This window comes from Bison bison, unplaced genomic scaffold (assembly GCF_000754665.1).
Source record: "Bison bison bison isolate TAMUID 2011002044 unplaced genomic scaffold, Bison_UMD1.0 scf7180017864180, whole genome shotgun sequence".
Taxonomy (NCBI): domain Eukaryota; kingdom Metazoa; phylum Chordata; class Mammalia; order Artiodactyla; family Bovidae; genus Bison; species Bison bison.
The window spans coordinates 5,108,131-5,130,989 of NW_011494752.1; the positions used below are offsets into that span (position 1 = coordinate 5,108,131).

Here is a 22,859-nt window from a genome sequence, read left to right on the forward strand (position 1 = left end):
AACATAGTGTTAAAGTTTGGGGTGATATTTGTCAGTGCTGGGGCTGATACAATCAGTCTGAGGGAACCTAGAACAAAGAGTGGTGGGTGAAGAGCATGTCACCTCTGTGCACATTTGTTTCCTTGATGAACAAGGAACTATTAGCTGCAGAGAAAGCATTATCTAGGTGAAGAATGATGCTGATTATTTTAGTTGCCTCTCCTGAAATTGTGGGGTAGAACAGAGGGTCTCAGTGAGTTAAGCAGCAGGTTTTTTACTGTGATGCTGAGGATTTTTTTTTAATTAAGTTTAATTTGGAAGGGTATATAGACACATAGCTCTTCTTCAACAGAAACCAGAAATCAATTTGAGATATAGACCTCTTTTTAACCTCTGCTCTTACTTCATTAAATCAAAAAGTTTTACAGTACTGAATCATATAAGACTTTAAAAAGTCTAAAGTCTTAAACAATTAGTGTTGGGTTAAACAATAGATTTTATACAAAGTTCAAGAAGAACTTGTTAATAAAACATCTGAAGGGGGAAATAATATATTCATTGAGCATGTAGCTTTCTGAAGGAGCGTGCACCATCTTCAAATTTTAATTCTCAATAAATTTAAACTTCCATTGTGAACTTCTATATAAAATATTATTTCTAAATTCATCTTCTCAGTAAAATTGTTTACCACTTAACAGAGTCTTGCCATGTTATGTTTTAAATTAATAATTGCTCTCATTGCTCTAAGTAGAAATGTAACCCGTAAAGCATTAAAAAAAAACTACTCATAATTTTAGTTTGCTCTTAAAACTACAAGTATTTTAAATTACATTTGTTATTTCAAAATATTTTTCTTTAATTTCACCATTAGGCAGAGTTCATGATATTATTACATCTTTAAATAATTTATAACTTTTATAAAAGAATAACAATGTTAACTCTTCTTTGAATGCAGATTTTCTGGTTTTAGATGTAAATTTTTCTTTTTATTTTTGCTGAATATTTTTATTATTTCTTTTCACATGTCTGGATCTGCTGGATTATAGACATATAATTTAAGTTAGCATCTTAGAAATCCAGGAACTTTCATACAACAAACTCATTAAAATATATTTCAGAATCTGACTCAGATAACAACATAAAATATCCACTTTATCATTTAAAAAATGACCAGCATATTTCATTTTAAAAGGATAGTAAAAGTTTCTTAATCAAAAACTTCTTAGAGGTCTTTTACCACATGGATTTACTGCAAACTTGCTGTATCTGCCAGGCCAGTAAACCTGCCATCCCCTTTAGTCAATATCTCACATTGAGATGCCATGTTTTAAGAATCTTCCTGATCGGGTAAATATTATAGAATATATTCTTTTCTAACCCTATAGACATACCTTTCAAGGGCACATTTATAAGAGCTGGAAGGACAGGGGAAAAATAAAACCCACACTGCTTTTTAGAGTTTTAAAACATTCTTTATTGGAATTTCAATAATTCATTTAGCAGAGTGTGCAAAAATTTTTATAGAAATCTTTTAATTTTACACTTTTGCCATATATTGAAAATCATATTTAATATGGTCTTATATCTTTTAGACTGAAAAACAGAATATGTTAGAATTTGTCAGTGATAACTTGGGTAAGAGTTTAAAGAAAATTATAACTAAATCAGAACTCAGTTTTTACCTATTCCATATAGGAGAAGTAAACAAAGTCGTGAAAATTCTTCCTAGTTCTGATTTCTGTAGTGCTAGACCAGGATCCCTGCAACACTCTGAACAGTGATTCATACTGTAACAGTCGTAACAGCAACACTAGTAACAATCATAAGTGAACTGTAAAATGTGCTGTAAATACTGTTAGAATTAACCTGTGCAATTCCAGAAGTTTCTCCTTAACTAACTTCTTAAAAAGAGTATAAGAAACAACAAAAACGCTAAGGAAGGCCACCACCAGAAACAAAATGTAAACATCCTAAAAGTTTATAAATTTATGTACCTTCGCAAGTTAGTCTGCATTTATTTTTGCTAGACATATTTAGTGTAGTAACCTAGCCTTCTTAACTAAACTGAAATTAATATCAATTTTTCCAACAGTTGTGCTAAATTTCTTTGCACCCAGTATGCAAAGTCCTTATTCATACATGTACCTTTCTCTCTCATTTAGATAAAGCTGGGACTTCTTATATAGCTGAAAAATGTCTTTCCACTGGTAAGACAAGTTATATATATTGTCTCTTAACATGAAATGAAACATATCTTTTTAAAAGTTAATATATATTTAGAATTAAACTATATTATGATTTGATAATTTATCTGTAGAACAACTATAAAAGCAGTGAAAAGTTGTTTTTTGGAAACCAGGATTTAAAAAAGTGAAAAAGACAGTAAGAAGTTTCTCTGGCTCCTTTTTATGTCTTATCCTAAATTAAAAGGGTATTTTAAAGAATTCTAAATTAAGAGAGAAACACTTAAAAACAACATTATCAAATTTAAATAAATTTGTTATTCTTGAAGAAACAACATGCAAAGGATTTCACACAACAAGCTCCTTGAATTGACCTGGTGTTCCTTAGAAAAATTCAGAAAAAATTCTTGCTTTACAACTGAAAGCATTTCTAATACGGAGTGAAAAAGCAAGGAAGAAGTAAGTAACCTGCCTATTCTCAGCTTTAAAGATATGACAAGGAAAATAAAAATTATTTATAATGACATTTAATAAGAACTCAGATGAGGTTTTCTAGGAAAATCTCTTCTATCCTATACTTTGACAATGATCACAAAACTCCAACAAACCTTCTGACACCTCCTTATAGCTACAAAGCCAAATATTTGCAAACAGTTTCTATATTACAATGTATTAACTGTAACCATCCAACAAATTGGCTGTTTTAATTTCCCTAATTTTAATGCTAAAAGCAAGAATACAAAATCTTAAACTGATTAATGAATTTGAGTTAATAAACAGTTTTTCTAAAATGAATCTTTTTCCAAAAGCCAAGTAAACACTTATCTTGAAGTAAGAAAGCTACACTTAAAAGGGCTCTGTGAAAATATATATGCTTAATCTAAAATCAATAGTTCAAAGAACATGTACCTAAGAGCAGTTGTAATTTTTTGATGACCAAACTAATTGAAACAGACACAGGTATAACTAAAGGCCATTATCTGCATCTCTACTCATAATTATAAGAATGTTCCAAAGTTTTAAAGAAACTCCACAATTTAGTCTGTCTCATGAAAAGTATGGCCTTAACATGAAAAAATCAGATCCAGCCTGAGAAACCTGACCACAGATTAGGAAATAGGGGTATATAAGATCCCTCAACCTGACTACAGATAAATCTCAAAAATGTTGTCATATTATTGTTTTTCTAAAAGTGTAAAAACTAGACTTTTACTATGAAGATCCATAAATGCTTTGTTATTAAGAGATTTCATCTTTAGGTTTGTTAAATTTTGTCTTTAGATATTCAGAGGAATGTCAATACTAAAAATTAATAAATAGCTGAGATTAAAATTATATTCGTACATCTTAAGGGAGAAGCACATAAAGTGAATTAATTTCCCTGTTTGAAAAAAACAATTATCATCTCTTCAAATGGGGGAGAAAAAAGAGAATCAGTCAAAACTACCAGTTCTCTATTTAATATTTAAATCATTATGCTATTCTTACTTATTTCACCTGTGTAAAACCCCTTCTCATCTTGTTCTGCTATGTTCACGCCACTCTTCTCTTGTACTTCCTCAGTGAATATAATATTAAATCCTCTCTTTTAAAATTAAAAATATTTAATATTAAAAATCAGGTCTCTAATTTATTTCTAGAGTTCTTAGAATTGCTAAACAGGACCCCATTTTTTTTTCATTAGAATGTGACTTGATCTCTCATAAAGGCAATCTACCTCAACCATTATTCAAGTTTTTCAAGTAGCTTAAAAAAAACTATTGAGGAGCAGTGTCTAACTTTAATCTTTTCACCTCCTGGATTGCCATGTAAGGCATATTAATAGCAACTCTTCATTGGTTCTTATCTCTAGACCAACTATTCCAAGGAAGAACAGAAATGTTACTTTTAATGGCCTCCTAGAAAAACAATTTTGTGCTACATGTAGAAGTTTTTTCCATAGGCAATACACTTGGATTCATCTGCATGCCAGTTCAATCTTCCCTTCATCTGTTTGCTACTTACTAGACATTTATGTAAATATATCTGAAATTCACAGAAGGAATGCTACAATAATATATTATAAAACTAATAAATTAATTTGTTATAGGAGATATAGGATATCTGTTTAAATCTGTTAGAAATGCTAACAATATCCATTTTTAATGAAAAAGAAAAAAGTACCTGCAAATTTGGTTTAAAATTCATATTCAAGCCTCCTTCATTTATTTAGGAATATAAACCCTCAAGATTATGGTTTTATTTGTCCTCCTCCTGACTTGTGTAATAAGCATATACTGAAATGACAGTTGTTAAGAAATTAATATCTTTTAGGTTTTAGGGCATTAATAAAAGAATAGGAACTTCTCAGATCTGAGTGTGTGTTTGTGCTCGAACATATATATATATATATACATACATACACATATACAATATATATGTATATATGTGTGTGTGTGTGTAGTTTTTATATGTAGTAGTCTATAATTTTTAAATTCTTGGATTCACTCCCTATATTCACATATTGAGAACTTATGTATCTTATAGCCTTGGACATCATTTAAAACTAAACAATCCAGAAAAGTTCAAAAGTAATATTTTCTTTTACCACAAGAGGGGGCTAGAGAATTCTAATCTCTTCTAAGGTCTATAAAACCCTTTTAACTGCTACTTTATAGACATTCAATTACAACAGGCCATAATACATTAAGGCATTAAAATACACATATATCCCAACATATGCCAAAGCAAGCACTACACTAGTGTGCCCACCAGATGATCACCAACACCAACATCAAATAAACACTTAGGCGTCTTCAAGAGGTTTATATGAGATTTTACGCTTTAGTCAGCTCTTTTGGTTAGGTGAACCCTTCGGAATGGAAAATATCAAGGAATGTGATAAAACGCCCAAGAAGTGGAGAGTATGGCAGGAGAAGAGTGAAGTAAGGATTAAGAGAACTGAAATTTATGTAGTTTGGAAAAGTGAAGACTCGAGGGATGAATGTTCACAGTCTTTAAATATCTTCTAAAGGTAACAATATAAATGAATTAGGGGAATTATCCAGTCTCGGAAGATGGTATGGAAGAGAGCAATGGCCTGAAACTAAGGAAGGAAAAGTTTAGGTTAGACATGAAGAATAAATTAGTAATAATAGTTGGGCGGGAAATATGTCTTGCAAAGGAAGGATACAGAGCATAATGGCTATATTTGATAATTAATTAAATGATATTAGTAAGAATGATGTGAATTCATTAGAAGGGCTAGATTAGATAACTCAAGTGATTTTTTTCCCCTAAGCTGTGACAATCTCTAGGCCCAACTACGTACTTGGATATTCATAAATGTCTTTCAATGATGATAATGGTCATTTGTAGAAAGGAGTGCTCATGATCCCAGTTAACCCTATGTTTTTTTGATTAAAACAAAATCTGGAGTATTATTATGAAATAACATAATTACAAAATTAACCATTAAAATTATGCTTATCTCTTACAGAATTCCATTAAAATAAACTATACCATATAAGCTATACCCTAACAGCTCATAGAAATGGGTCCACAAATAATTGGCTAAAGGTTTCTATAAGTGAAAATTTTCCATGAAGGAACAACTCCCCTATAAATCCCAGTTTTACAAGCCAGAGAAACCACTTTGTATAATATTTCCCTCTAGACTAATGTATCTGGGTTTAAGCTACTTAGGGCCTAACATAAAAAAGCCTGTCACTCAAAGTCAGAAAGGCAGTGTAGAGCATAAGTGTAATTATAGTTTATGAATTCAACAATCTTCCCATAGTAGACAATAATATTCTAGATTAACATGTTTCAGCATTGTTTTAAACAGCATTACTAACATTTACTTTTTACTTGAAAAGCCAGAGTTCTATGACAAAGCAAAAGAATTTATGGCTAGAAGAACAAAGATCACCAAAGCATGAAGAAATCACTCTAAATATACACTTACATATATATACAACAAAAATATATAAAACATAATGTATATTAAGTATAAATAAAATTTATGCCTATATAAATTAAGTATATGTATCTACATACTTGGCCTGAAAGTTTTATGCTTAAACAAAATTCTTTCACATTTAAGTGAATATTAAACTTTGAGATAAAAATGGTCAATGGCTTTGCAGCTTGAAGAAGAATGGTCTGCCTTTGACTCAGTTTTATATATATATATATATATCAGATAACTATATTACATTAGCAACCAAAACACTGTATATCATTTTGCCACCACTGTAATGACCACACTAACAACTTCAATAATCACATACTAGGACTTTCATATTACCACTACACTCATTGACTCGTTTAGAATTTGGAGAGAAACAAAAAATATTTGAGGCAATATAAAAAAGCTTAATCTCATCAGCCAAATCACTCACTTAAAAATCAACTATTTACATTTTAAAATGGCCACTGTTACTTCACTACTAATTATAGTAGAAGCTCAATAAATGTTGACCTTTCAAAGAATGGGCTTTTGCTCATATTGCCAGTGTGGAAAAAATTTCTAAAATCACGTTGGCTACAGCAAAGGCCAAATCTTATCCTGACTGTCTTTCAAACTACTGTAAGTCCAACCAACTGTTTTTTTTTTGTTTTTTGTTTTTTTTTCTGAAAACTCAGTCCTTCAAAATCAGCACTTGATTATGTACCATATACCTTATTGTGGGGGTGTTCAGTCTTCTCTCTTCAACTAGATGATTTACTTACTAACCAAAGGAATCACACCTTATTTCTCTTTGTATCCTCCACGCATCATCTAAATTCATAACTGAATAAGGGCATTCAATATAGGAATTCAATAACTAACTCTTCATTGGCAGTCTATTAAAATCTATAACATGGACAAAAAGGCCAAAAAAGATAATGAATTAGTTCTCTGTCAAGTCAATTCAGAAACTAATTGTATGCTTTTCACAACTGTAATTGTCCGAATTTATGGAGCCCTTTGAAATTCTTTATAAAACACTGCTTCCAAATCATTCTGGGAAGATAACATACATAGGCCAGAGAGACACACATGTCTGAAGAACTTGACTAAAACTTCTGAAAAATAGCTTAATGCCCATGGTCAGGCAAAGCTATCTGGGTCCGCACGGAAAAGCATGCTGAGATCAGGCAGGTGAGGAAAGTACACGGTACGGGTCAGGGGAGGCTGTGCCCAGGTCTTGGTTTTCTTACTGATTCTGTCTTGCTGACCATAGGACCAGGCACTTCACCTTTTAAAATGTAGTTTCCATTTTGGTAAAACAGAGATTAGATTGGGTGATTACCAAGTCTCTTCCATGTCTAAACTGCCATGGTTTTAATGTTAAAATGTGGGTTAAGTTTGCAAGGAGTTTTTCCTAGTGAAAGAGGCATTATGGAAGCTATCCAACAATCAACACATGCGAGAGTGCTTTACTAAAGCACTGGACAGAAGGTTAGAGTTTAAATACGCACCAACAGCCCAAACATGCTTGGCTGAAGAATGAAAAATGAGTAGTTCATAGACAGATAATTGTTATTGTTTTTTTTATTCTACACAAAACATGTATAATCCTTGGTAATCATTTGTTTAAGTTATATAAATTACTGTCAACTTTGAAGCCCAGTTTGTCATCTTCATCTGTGATTTATACCAGACTACATAAACGACATGATGTCTTAGATCTAATAAGACATTTATCTTCATGAAGGAGGCCACTGCAATCCTGAGTGACAGCTTACTTACCCTTATCACAGTTAACTCAACACTGAGTCCTTAATTTCTCCAAATGATCTGAAATCTGATGGACTCACCTGAAGCCAACAGAGACTTGTTCAGAAATCTACCATGCTCATGAAAGTATGTGTTTTACAGTAGGAATTTATTCTTTGACTCTCAAAACACAGACAGAGAAACCAGTTTTGTGCTCTTCCACAGTGTACACTCTAAATACACAGACATAACTTCTGTTAGGTTTGACAGGAGTCATATGTCTTATTAAAGAAAAATATACCTGCAAGCAATAAAGATAAAAGCAAATAACTGAAGAATAAAAATAAAATGAGATAAATGCTTGTTTGAATGTATGTATGTTTATTTATATAATCATATATGGAAAGGGACTATTTGAGTCATTTCTATTATCATCATATAATAGAATAAGAAGGTACTAACAACCCTAAATATGTTCATATAGTTTATGTAATTTAAGAAAAATACACACGAAGAATGTAATGTGCTTGACCCCATCAGTGAGAAGGAAGCAAATGGCTTGCTGTTTTTAGGCCATTAACTCTTTCAACCTACTAGGTACCAATGACTGAACTTGCAATAGCTTTCTAACATTCCAAGTCAAGCAGCCATAAAACACACACATTTTCCTCCTAAGCTGTCAGCAGTATTCAGCCTAAGGTTTACCTAATCAGAGGGGTCACTTACCACTAATCACTGCATCATTAATTCACACATCCCATAAGTACTATAAGAAGTGCAGTTTATTTATTACGTGAAACAATATAATTTATATAGTAAAATCAGGCCTTACACACAACTCACAGCAATGAGGTCTCAAACTGGCTTGCGAACAAACATTTTTTTATCCTCACTGAATATAAAATCTATCAGGGGTACTATGAGTAGACTTGCTATGGTTTTTCCAGTAGTCATGTGTGGAAAGTGAGGTGGACCATAAAGCAGGCTGAGCACTGAAGAATTGATGTTTTCAAATTATGGTACTGGTGAAGACTCTTGAGAGTCCCTTGGACAGCAAGGAGATCAAACTAGTCAATTCTAAAGGAAATCAACCCTGAATATTCATTGGAAGGGATGATGCTGAAGCTAAGGCTCCAATACTTTGGCCACCTGATGCGAAGAGTCAAAGACCCTGATGCTGGGAAAGATGGAGGGCAGGAGGAGAAGGGGGCAAGAGAGGATGAGATGGTTGAATGGCAACACCAACTCAACGGACATGAGTTTGAGCAAACTCGGGGAGATAGTGAAGGACAGGGAAGCCTGGTGTGTTGCAGTCCATGGTGTCGCAAAGTGTTGGACACGACTGACTGGCTGAACTGAACTGAACTGATCTGGCTGGATTGGAGAGTGGCAACCCACTCCAGTGTTCTTGCCTGGAGAATCCCATGGACAGGGAAGCCTGGTGTGCTGCAGTCCATGGGGTCGCTAAGAGTCGGACACGACTGAGCGGCTTCACTTTCACTTTTCACTTTCACCTTTTAATAATATTAAAACATTAAAAAATATTTTTAAGAAGTGTTAAAAATAAGACCATAAAAACTGATTTTCTTTATTTTAAAAATATTCTGTTTTTTAATATATCTTTCAGAAAAGGCATGGAGTTGAAAATGGCCACTACTGGTACATGAACAAGTCTACAATTTCTTTTAAGTCAAGTAGCATGTGGCACCCCACTCCAGTACTCTTGCCTGGAAAATCCCATGGACGCAGGAGCCTGGTAGGCTGCAGTCCATGGGGTCGCTAAGAGTCGGACACGACTGAGCGGCTTCACTTTCACTTTTCACTTTCATGCATTGGAGAAGGAAATGGCAACCCACTCCGGTCCTTGCCTGGAGAATCCCAGGGACGGTGAGCTTGGTGAGCTGCCGTCTATGGGGTCGCAAAGAGTCAGACATGACTGAAGCGACTTAGCAGTAGCAGTAGCAGCAGCATATAAATTGGCCTATAAAGGCTCTTCACTTAATCATTTTTACTCTTCTCCAATGATGGTTACAGGTTTTTACTTTTCCATTTCTACTTTTCATTTTCTACTTTTGCTGGAGAACAAGAATGCTTTATAACCTTTAACATCCCGATGTAAAAATAAGTTCGAAAAACATTCTTCCTCATTTCTTCCCAGATATATCTGACCAATACCGTTTATTACCTTTTCTTTAATTAGAAGGTAATAATACATGATACATAATATTAATACATTATTACAGATTTCTGGTTTCTTCACTTAAAATCATTTTATTTTTAAAATTTTTCTTCCAGAAGGAGTCACTATAACCTTTTCTAGAACACTTTCCCTAACTCATCTTTAAAAAATTTATATATGTGTTGTTTAGTCACTAAGTCATTTCTGGTTCTTGCAACCCCATGGACTGCAGCCTGCCAGGCTCCTCTGTCAATGAGATTTCCAAGGCAAGAATACTGGAGTGGGTTGCCATTTCCTTCTGCAAAAGATCTTCCCCATGCAGGGACTGAACCAGCATCTCCTGCCTTGGCAGGCAGAGTCTTTACCACTGAGCCACCTGGGAAGTCCCGTATATACACGGGGTTCTTTGTAATTATATATCCATTGTATATTTTGGACAATGAGAGCAATCAGATTTTCAGCTTCATAGTTGGCTGGCTTTTGTAGTTACTGTATTGAATGCTTCATACTAAAAAAATTTTCCTTCAATATAGTAGAAACTATGTCTTCCTAAGTCTATAAATCTAAATTTTATTACTTGTTAGCAAGTTTTCATTCCTGATTATGGGGTTATGCTCTTGTTTGTAGGTATCTCTCCAGAGGCTATAGCCTGACATTCTCAGACTGAGGGCAGTTTACAAAGGAAGAGGGGAAGGAATTGTGATTAGGTAGCAACATGCTCTCATTTTTATGCATGGTTTAGCATGTAACCTTGGTTTTCATTTTATGCTGTCGCACCTGGTCAGGTTTCTATATTCTTCTAGATCTCTTTGTAGTTTTCGCAAAAGCATGACCCAAACACGACACGCACCATGGCTATTGCTTCTCATCACTGAAGTTATGGCCAAATGGGACAGACTGAGTCCTTGCATAACTGTACGTTTAGGATACTGATCTGGCTAGAGCTAGAAGGCAACCAAGCTGAAAAATTTTAGGGCTGATCTTTCATTTTTCTAATATAGATAAAAATTCCAAGTGTTTAAAATAATGTTACTATAAATAAAATTTTTTAAAATCTTTTGTTCCTAATGGATCACTGTAGCTATCTCATCAGCATTTATATCTGTCCATCTGTCAACATATTAATAGTGTGTTTTCCCAATGAGATAGTCAGCTCCATGAGGGCAAGGACTGTGTTTGACTTTTTACTGCCTAATAGCTTAGCTCAGCATTACCTTATAATCTCTAAATAAGTATTTGTTAAAATAATGAATAAATAGCATATCAAATGTTACTGTTCTCTATAATGGTGTAATCTAGTAAAATAGGATATAAAGTTTACTTAAAATTTTAACATCTTTATAAGCATCTCTTTAATTTCACAAGAAATGCACATATCTTTATTTTTCAGGGGACGGAAAAAAACATTTATTGTGCCCATTATCCATCAGGCACTAGGCACTTTGCTAGATTCAATACTTTGCAAAAACATATCTTATCATCCTACAGTCAAATAAACAAGTCTATTCTTACCTCTACTATTAACAGTGACACTTTGGGAATTCGTTCAACTTTAATGTGCTTTGGGATTTTCCAGGTAATAGGTTTATCTCTCAATGCTAATCACTTTCTTTAACTTCAACTATTTTTAATGAAAACATTTTAAATATACTATTTCCACTTAGAGGTCTTTCTGGCTTACTTACTGTGTTCTCAGTTGTGTTTGGGAAAGCTGGAAATACTAAGTAAGTGACCTATGGATTAATGAGGTACTATTGTTCTAATTCTGTCAAGCATTAGATTGATCAAAAAGAAACAAAACAAATTTTTTTGTTTTGCACTGTTAATTTTGTATAATTATTAATCAGCTACCAATGTAATTATTAAGCTTTCAACCCAAATGATGTTTTTAGTATAAAAACTTAGGTATTACTAATTGAGCTAGGATACAAAGCTCAAACAAAATAAACTGCTTCTGTGTGACTGAATCTATAGTTCTGTTTGGTGGTTATCAATTCAACGAAAATAAGAAAATATAAAATCACCAAAACGGCTAAATGAAATAAGAATTAATGACAAATTAAAAGGAGAAGGGAATGCAGGGATTATGAACACTTGGAAAATGCCAAAGTCGGAGGGAAATTTGCAAGAAAAATAAATACCAAGATCACAGACTAATAAAGAAAAATAAAGAATAATTTACCAACTTTAGTCCCAATCCCTAAGTGAATAATAAGCTTCCAATTTAATATTCAGTTTAGTAGCATTTCGACATCCTCCCAGCACACACACACTGCAAAGGCACAAGAGAGACTTTGATAAGATAACCATGTGCATCAATGATGATCAAACCTTCTGTTCAAGTGGCCAAATGCCAGAAGAGGCACAGTGAACTCCCACCCCTGGGATATCTGAGCCTGAGCCAGAAACTGGCAGCCACCATGCCAAATTTTTTATATTCGTGTATCTTAAAAATTCATATATATTTTGCATGCCACTATATTACATACCAATGTGTTTCTAATATAATGTTTATAAGGGTTGAATTATTTAACTCTTCCCATTCCCAAATCTTCAAATGAAATGGATGCAGATCCAGGAAGATCTGCATTATGGTCCTTGTGATTTTCCCTTCCCCTCAGACAACACCAACATGGTCAGAGAGATGTGAGTACGGGTAAAAATGGTATCCTATTATAATATGATAAGCTCAAGAGTCTCAAATAATCCTCAATATATCAATAATTCAATAATCATAAAACAATGCTCTTAATTCTCATGAACTTCACTGAAGCTAAAAAATATGAAAGAAGGTTAAACTGGGCCCTGCAATCTTAAAAAGGTCTCTTAGCTTTTCAGCTACAGTTCTTATAGAAAGATCGATAATGATGTCTTCCTGCTCCAATATGGAATTAGTGTTTCCCTAAGTACATTAACTTGAGAACTATTGAATTATCTAGGAGGATAGCACCACAATGAAACAAATAGTTGTTCTTTGCAAACGAGTGATTACCAATACAGAGAACCTTCTGAAGGCTGCTAGATTGAAAATGACCAAAGGCAAAGACCCAGGACAAAAAGTATAAAAGTTTGGTCATCCTAAAGACAGAAAGATGACACTCACCCTCATCCTGATAATCTGACAAAAAAGGTGCATCTGATGTAAAAGAAGGGCCATGAGTTCCACTGTGATTATCATCGGAGCTGTCCTGTCCAAGGTAATTTTCAGGTTGGTCTCCCCCTGAGGGACAAAAAAGAAAGAAACAAGGTCATACTTCTGATATCTTAATAAATGTCTTTGTAGATTCCTTCTAGAGGCCAGTGTTAGTCACTCAGTCTTGTCTGACTCTTTGCGACTCCATGGTCTGTCCATGGAATTCTCCAGGCAAGAATACTGGAGTGGGTTGCCATTCCCTTCTCCAGGGGATTTTCCCAACCCAGGGACTGAACCTGGGTCTCCTGCATTGCAGGTAGATTCTTTTCCATCTGAGCTCCCAGGGAAGCCCAGATTCCTTCTGGTATTTACCAAATATATCTATTAACATAAGAGAAACATATAAATAATTTATAGAACCAACCTACCTGGATGGGAAATTTTCCATTCAACTAACTAGAACTTAGACACTGTTAAAGTGAGGAGACCTTTTGCCACCAGAAAGAAATTTCCCCATCACACTTAAAATGAAAACGTACTTATAAAAATATCCCATTAATTACTGCCTTTACCCTGAATGCCTCTATTTCCAAATGAAATAGAATAAATTACACAAAGAGTTAAACTTCTATACATAATACAGTGCAGCAAAGTCAAGCAGAGAAGGTAATGGCAACCCACTCCAGTACTCTTGCCTGGAGAATCCCAGGGACGGAGCGGGGTGCGGGGCCTGGTGGGCTGCCGTCTATGGGGTCGCACAGAGTCCGACACGACTGAAGTGACTTAGCAGCAGCAGCAGCAAGGTCAAGATTCTTTCCTTTGTTAAAAAATAAGAGAAGTAAAATTTGGAGAGAATCTGGACTATTCCAATTTAAATCACTACTTGTTTTGCAATTTTAAGGAAGTTCTCTTTATAATTCTGGTTTACAGCCTATGCAACCACCTCTTAGGAATTCTAAAAACCCTAAGAAGGTAATATTTGTTCTGCAAAATTGCTTTGATGAAAGGTAATGTATATACAATTCTGAATAAGGCAATTAAAATAATGCTAATCTCTTTTGGGCGTTTTTGACACACTAGTGGATTATATTTTGTAGAAGTGGCCCATGCTATTACAACACTTTAAAAGGTTTAGAAAGAAGATGTTAGTTCATTCAGAAACCAGAAGAAAAGGCTCTGCACTGCAAATGGCTTTACTCAAAATCCCCCAAACAGAGGTACAGTCTGCTGATAAAAGGACACCAACAGCTGCTCAGTTCATTTCACAAACATGAAAAGGGGATTTTCAACTGAATTTAATATTATCTCAAATACTAATTTCCAAAGGAAATCACCAATGCTAATCTCAGTAAACACTGTAGAGTTTTGGCCCTGGATTTCAACTAGGGAGCAGTGAAACTGAACAACCTACATAGAATCTGTATTGCCTCACTTTAAAGGTTTATTTCCTACAATTAAACTAGAAGGATAGGGAGGATATAAAATGATTAAAAGTGGAAAGCTGTAGCCTTCTCTTTCCATAAATTAGATGATCATATCTAGATTCCTCTGCAGATGCCCAATGATAGGTAGACATCCATAACTGAGTTGAACACCTGCAGATACAGGACTTTAAAAATAAACTGTGGAGTTTGTTGTGGAGAATAAAAGTAAAATGAAAACAAACAAACCCCTCACACAACAGTCACTGGCTAGAGTGGGAAGAAATGCTGTGTTTTACTAGGTTACTTGATCAAGATACAAAGCTTATAGTTCTGCTAAAGTACTACTGAGAAATTTCTATTATAAGCAGAAAAATCTCAAATACTGAACTGAGGACTAAAATCCTCAAATTTTACATCACTGCAAATCCACTGAAATGATATTATCAAGGCAACCTAAATGTATAGCCTGGCAGGCAACCTGAAAGTGAGCTGTGAGATTAAAGGAATTTAACATTTTTGAGTCAAACAAAGATCCAGTTAAAAAGTAGTCATATGGGTTGCCAAGCAAAATTTAGCATTTGTAGGACATAATGGGCATTATTTATCAACTGTCACTCCAGATTCAAAGTTTTCTGCTTGCTCCAGAAATCTGACAAATCCACTCTTACATATTCTAGCAGTCTAGGCTTTTTTAAAAAAAGCAAATCAGGAGGGGCTTTGCTTTGCTTTGCTTTGTTATTTTAAATGAGCTTTTAAGTTTTGGAATAGTTGTGGATTTATTCTAAGTATTGCAAAGATAGTACAAGGAGTTCCTACATACTGTTCAACCAATTTCCCCAATGTCAACTTTTTACATAACTAGTGTATACTTGTCAAAATCAAGAAATTAGCATTGATACACTGCTATTAACTAAACCACAGACCTTATTCAGATTACACCAGTTTTCCCACTAGTGTCCTTTTCCTGTCACAGGATCCAATTCAGTTATATTTAGAGCTTCCATTTTTAAAGTATTATCCAAAATACCTGCCTGGATTTGGCATGCCTGGAGAATCCCATGGACAGAGAAGCCTGGCTGGCTATAGTTCATGGGGTCACAAAGAGCTGGACACGACTGAAGTGACTTGGCATGCATGCATGCATTATTAACTTCAGATGGAAAAGTCACTTCCATGTGATTCCTATGGTATCTAAACGTAGTTACTCCAGGTGAGCTTTTAACAGCTACCTCTGTGCTAAATACAAGACCATGACTCTGTAAAGTATACGACAACAAAGGTAAACAACTCAATGCAAGAAAAACAGAGCCTAGGTCAGTACTAAAAATGATTGCAGTGGGGGAAACATTTAAAAATATGTTTTACATCCAAGTGTAATTAGTTCCTGATGAGGGAAATGTAGCTGTAAGTGTTTTCAGTGTCATATCAAGTGGCCCAGCTCCCCTGGACACACACAGAAAAAAAGCCAGTGACATATAAATAGACACTCCCATGTAATTAAAATGATTACAATTATTCAAGATGCATGGGTGAAAAATTTTATAGAAGAACTAACAATTACTGTGGTCATTTTGGATTTGTTGAAGTTTAGAACATAATTTTTTCTTAAAACATAATCGCAAGTAATCTCTGGACTCATCTACAGCTCTTAGAATTGCAGTTACAAGTGGCCACAACCACAGTCCAGTGGGATCAGACGTAAATGATCACAAACCATAGTGACAGACATTTCCATTCAGTAGCTCTACAATTAGGGCTTAGAACTCCACCTGCTTTGAGTGGCTTTCTCACAAGCAAGACCCTAGCCACTAGAGACACTCTTTCCCATTGCAACTTGCTCAGAATCAATATATTTCTATCCAGATATATATATTCTAACACACAATATCTCCATTAATCACATCCACTACCTTCAGTCCCTTCCTTTTGTATTTCTAAACAAGATCTGGGGGAACTATATTAAGGGTTCACCTGCTATTAGCTGGTAGTTTGCTCCTCTAATCCTAAGTATCATAAGAATTGGGCACCAGAAACACCCCTTAGTATATTCAGTGGTAGGTTTCCACTGAGTATGGTGCTGAGGAGCCTGTAAGGAGGATGGCTTCTCTATTGTTCTTTCCTTTAAGTCAAACTCAATTTCATTCATGCTCCATAGAATGATAAGGTGGGAATTTCTGAGGGTTGGAGCAGAAAGATAAAGCAGCTTTGTGTCAGGTGTAAGGTAATTATTTGCTAGGGTTTCTGTGCTATTTGTTTTTATTCCCTGTGTTTTCATTAACAGCTAATGAGTTTTCTCCCTTAATTCTGAAACAATAGCTTGGCCACTTGAAGTTGGCTTTTTCTGCCATGAATTCAACCAGCTGTTGCTGCTCCATAAACTTTATGGAGAAGTGAATTAAACTGCTAAAAACTTTCATTTCCTAATTCAATTCCAAATAAAACAGGGGAGAAAATGAGCCATGATGATGCTCCCCTCGTAACTATTTTGACTCACAGCAAATCCATCTGATTCTGAACTTGCAGGTACTATTTGCGGATAAAAACAAACCATAATGATGATTTTACCAAGAAATAAGAGAAAAAATTTAAAAGACAGAAAAAATAAAAAAGCATAAAACATAAGCATAAAACCATAAGAAAAATAAATACAACATATAAATATATGTTTGTTTATTCAATATGCAAAGGCTCAATGTGTTTTTTCATGGTACTATGAAGTCATTAACTTTTACTTTTCTCCTAATTAATTATGAGCTATATTATAAAAACTTTATGCACATCTGCAACCAACTATATGGCATGGTTGAAAATTTTCTAGGGTTTGCTATTACTTCACCAAGTATCTCTGGATAATATAAGGAAAATGAAATTAAGGTAAAGTTGCATTGTTTTTGCTTTCATTGTTGACAATGAAAGGGAATATACAACTTCTGACTCTATTTAATACTTAAGAACCTGTGAGATACACAGCTCCTTCTTTAAATTAATAAATCTTGAACAAAATGTCATAAATAAAGGTCTCTGATCCAATCCAGTTAGTTTTCATGCTTGATAACGTTAATACTGCCAGATTTTCATGGACCAATTTCCCAGTAATGCAGTTCCCAAAGCTGAACTAAGGTAAGATTAGTAAAACTTCAGCTTATTATTCCTTATTTATAACCATTCACCTAAATTATTAAATATAATACCAACTAAAGAAATATATTGAGTACATACGTGTCCATATATGTGAAATGTTATTCACATGTAAACATATTCTGGAGAACATTTGTAACACCAAATCTAAAGTTCTGTCAACACTTCCGTTATAAATTAGATACCATATTGCACATACTCATGCATTAGAAAATGTATGGTGTTTCCCACAGAACATCTTAGAGGCTTCACCTATTTCTAAATATCCATTTCGATTTGCATGGTTAGTTCTTGTGATTAATCCATGTATAGTGAAGGTCTCAAATTCTTCTCTGTTCTATACAGCCTGACTTCCTGCCCATCTTTTTTTTTTTTCTTTTGGCCTCCTACATCTAGCCATAACTCAATGTATAAATATTCTTTTTTCCCCCAAGGCCCTGGAAGTGAGTATAATAGTACTGAATGTCATTAAGTCTACAGAACAAATGACAGCCCAGGTAAAGAAAGTTTCCATTTATCATCCTTTTAAAAAGTTGCTCCAACTAGATCTTGAATGTACAAGAAATAAATTGAGCCTATGACTGTTTTTTAGCTTGGAATATTGTTTATACTAATTGTATAAATCATGCAAAGAATCACAGACTTTTTAAGAACCTTTAGGGATCTCATTTGTAGAGAGAGCATGGTTTAAACGATAAGAAATGGAATCAAATAGGTTGGATGCTTATAGCAGAATCACTCCAACAACCAAAAGGGCAGCATGGTTTAATAATACTTCCAGAATGAACTACATCTGTCAGGGGTGAGTTGGACAGGAAAATGCCCAGGGGAGCCAATGGAAAAGTTTCTTTTTTTCCCTCTTTCCTTTAAAAAAAAAAAAAAAAAAAATCCTTCATGATGCAGTTTTTCATTTTGACCAGTAGGGTGAGCTGCAGTGTGTAGCATCATCCTAATTCTTTAAAAAAAAAAAAAAAAAAAGGTAGCCACTGTGTGAACCCTCTGCTCTTTCCTTCCTTCCCCTGACTCACACCGCAAATGCTGAGATTTTTAACCCTTCTTAGGTTTCACATAAAGACATAACTCCTGGACATTAACAAACTGGAAGACTGACAGCAAAATATAAACCAGATAATTGTATATGTGACAACGCACACTTCATAAAGCAAATTACAGCCTGTCAGCAATCATTCCAGCTTTACGCTAACACATTCCATCCACCACTGTTATTGTTCAACTGCTACTAAAATGGGACCTGCTGAGTCTGAATATTTTCAACAGGAATGAGATTTTGACAGAATTCAAAACATGTAAATCTAGGTATTTGGTAGTATGTAGTAAATATACTATAAAATGAATGCATTTATTATATGGCAGCCAGGCAATCATAACTGACATTATTGGTTCATTGTTCTGTTTTCCACTGTATTCTCAGCGTTTAAGTCTTACTATGAAGCTATTCAACTGAATTTTCAACATGTTTTGACTTATAGGAGAAAGCAGTTCTAGTAACAATAAAAATATAATAGCTAACTGAACTCTTACTGGTTACAGGCTCTGGGTCAAGACCCTTTAGGTACTATCTCATTTAATCTACAAAATAATCCTGTGATATACTATTAACCCAAAGTTACAGATAAAGAAATTGAGATCCAGAGATTAAACAATTTACCCAAAGTCATACAGGTGACTCATAAGTGGCTCTGACCCCGCCTTGTCTGATTACTAAGATCTTGTTCTAATTTACTGAGCTGTACAGTCTCCAAATATGCATGCTTTGTAAATTACAATTATTACTCAAAGGCAAAGCATACTGAATGACTTGAATTTATGGCATGTGCCATTAATATCAGTATTTTTTTTTACTTCAGCAAGGTAAATCTATAAAATCAAAAGTATAATTTATTATAAGTAGTGGGAATACTAGTAGTCATATTATGCATGAAACTAACAAAGTCAAATGTGGTCAATTATTTGGTCAAGAAGGAGCTGGTCCGATTTATAGGTTCAAATGTACCTATTATAGTATTGTTGCAGTGATTTTTTAAAGAAATACCACTTTTTAGCAAGAAGCTCATGCTTACAAAAAAATACAACATTTTGGGTTTAGTCAGATCAATATGTTGAATTTTTTTCTAGTGACGTCTGTGTGATTTGGTTTGATCCTGGATATTTTGATGCTGCTTCAGAGAAAGTGAGGCAACGTGTTCCACACCCAAATACAGCTTTGACCTGGCCTAGCTATAGAACTCATTTCCTTTCTGGCACCACCATACTTAAGTCTCAGAGTAGGAAAACGCCTCAAAAATATGTCATTAACTCTGAATGTAGCAATTTTATTACTATTTGATTTATCTTGCTCTCTTTCCCTCTTTTCCTTTCTCTCAAATAATAAACTGAGTGGACCTCAGCACCTAGTCCCTGTCCTGACGCATCCTAGGATCTATCATATCCCAATCAGCTTATATTACTTCTTCAGGGACACTATAAGCCCACTTGGATTTCAATATCTCCTGCTGAAGAAGAATGGGACTACATTTGTCTACAGGCAGATATAAGAAAATTTCACAAAAGACAAAGAAGTAAAAATAAAATAACGTATAATAAAGAAGGTACTATGGGTAAGATAAGCAGGCCTGAAAACGTGAAACATCTTTTAACATACTGAAGAAAAGGTGAGTTTTCTTTGTGAGTAACATAGACCTCCAATACCACTAAAGCTGGAATGGCAAAAAGTGACAAAATTCAGCCTCCTTTTGCCCCTCTGCTTAATAGGAACTCCTGTTCATGTATGAAAATAACAACATGTATGTGTATAACAACAACATTAACAACCAAAGCCTCTTAACACCAACAATTCTGTTCAATGTTTGGCCTTTTTTGGAACAGAAGTTTCACATGGAAGAGTATCTCCTTGTATTTAAATTTTCTTTTTCCATCTTTATTGGGGTAGCACTAACAAGGAAAGTGCACTAATCTTAAGAAAAGTGGTATCACTTTTTAAGTTTACGGAAATGCCTTTTAGAGATGAACTGTGATCAAGAACTTTCTAAACTGGCAAGTGTGTGTTAAGTGCATGTCAGCTGACAGGGATAGACAAGTTCAGAGATTGGTTCTTCCACTCTGCCTCTCAAGTATTAGTACTGACTGGAATCTTTATTTTATATATCATGTAACTCCCCTTGTACACAACTTAACAGTTCCTTTTCTGTTTTTTTTTTTTTAATTTTATTTTATTTTTAAACTTTACAATATTGTATTGGTTTTGCCAAATATCGAAATGAATCCGCCACAGGTATACATGTGTTCCCCATCCTGAACCCTCCTCCCTCCTGCCTCCCCATACCATCCCTCTGGGTCGTCCCAGTGCACCAGCCCCAAGCATCCAGCATCGTGCATCGAACCTGGACTGGCGACTCGTTCCATATATGATATTATACATATTTCAATGCCATTCTCCCAAATCATCCCACCCTCTCCTGGTAAACAATAACTATTAAACAAGTTTCCAAGAGAAGTATGTGTTGCTGAGAAACACGGTGAAATGCTATATAAGAGAATTGGGCTTAACCATCACCTTATTCAGTCTCCAGATATCAAACAAACTCACTGGCTTTCAAGTCCAAGGGCTTATTCACAAAGAATTTTAAGCAGAAACCCCAAAAATGTTGTATTCAAATTAACCAGAGATTTCTCTCAACACTTTGGGTCCAAACCATGAAAATTCATTAGAGGCACAATTCCTGAAGTAAATTAATATTTATACCAAAATTCTCTGTTCAGAACACAGAACTGTACTCTTTACCTGATTTTCTGTATTGATCCAGGGATAATTCTATCTAAGAAAAAATAGTTCATGTTTTTTTCCTCAACAAGTTTCCAGGCTAATCAAATAAAATTAAAGCAGTCATTAATTTATCACTTTATTTTCTTTGCCATCTACATAATGACAAGAATCAGAGGTTCTATGAACTTTTAATTACCACACATGCAAAAAAGAAAGACTAAGATAGGGTAAAAAGGTATTCTTTATCAATTACCATGGGTATTATATGATCCTATTTTATTATTTATTTTAAAGTACACTTTTAAGTGGTAGGTTAACTTGCCACACTTATGTAATACTGGTTTCCAAACATGAAACAACAGAGAATACTGCTATTTTATATCATCAGGATCTCACCTATAAATTCATATGTAAAAATAAACAAGGAAAAAACATGAATGGATATAAACTACCAAATCATGATTCTACTGAAAAAGAGCTACTGTATTAAATCAAGTTTTTTGGCGTGCTTCTTTTTCTCCCAAGCTTTGTTGATATATCATTGACATACAATATTGTATTAGTTTTAGATGTACATCATAGTGATTTAATACATGTATACATTAAGAAATTTGGGGGGGATTTTCCATAAACTTTTAATGAGTTGAAAATACATTAACAGGTAAGACTCCTCCACCAAGACTGTAAGTTTAGTCAACATCCATAACCTCGCATAGCTACAATTTTGTTCTTATGATGAGAACTTTTGCAGTCTACTCTCAGCAACCTTCAAATACACAATACAGTATTGTTAACTACAGTGAGCTTTATTAAATAAAAAAGTTAAGTATGCCCAGAGCAAAAATTTCAAACATTACAAGAAGGAGTGTAATGAAAGCTCATCTTTCTTCCCTTCTCATGGTTCTTCTCTCCAGAAGCAATATGTTTTGTGGGTATTCTATGAATTTTCTGTCTAAATATAACAAGTGTCTGTGAGAGTAGTAAGTCTTTTTGTTTAAAAAAAACAACAAAGGTAGCACTTGTCTTATCTTGTATCCTGCTTTTCCTCCTAATCATTTATCTTGGAGGTTGCTTCATATTAGCAGAAATAGACTTACTTCACTTTTAACTAATTTTTAGCCAAAAAATAATTAATGCACATGGTGAAAATTCAAATCGCACCAAAAGATATAAATAACAAAGATTCTCTCTGTACTCACACTGGTACCCGCCTCAGCAGGGGTACCATGGTTAATAGATTCATGTGTATCCTTCCAAAAATATACTATATACAAATAAAAGCAAGCAGACTTGCATGCATGTGTGTGCACATACACACATACACAGAGTGCACTGTCTAAACTGCCCTCTTCATTT

At 34.3% G+C, this 22,859-nt stretch overlaps 1 protein-coding gene across 1 annotated transcript in view; it reads right to left on the minus strand.

Annotated features, from left to right (window-relative positions):
- Window positions 1–22,859, minus strand: part of SKAP1 (src kinase associated phosphoprotein 1) — a 302,947-nt gene that overhangs the window by 196,382 nt on the left and 83,706 nt on the right. Inside the window, exon 5 of the mRNA XM_010843145.1 lies at window positions 13,128–13,244. Within this exon, the coding sequence (XP_010841447.1) occupies window positions 13,128–13,244 (117 nt within the window). The remainder of the gene's footprint in view (window positions 1–13,127; window positions 13,245–22,859) is intronic.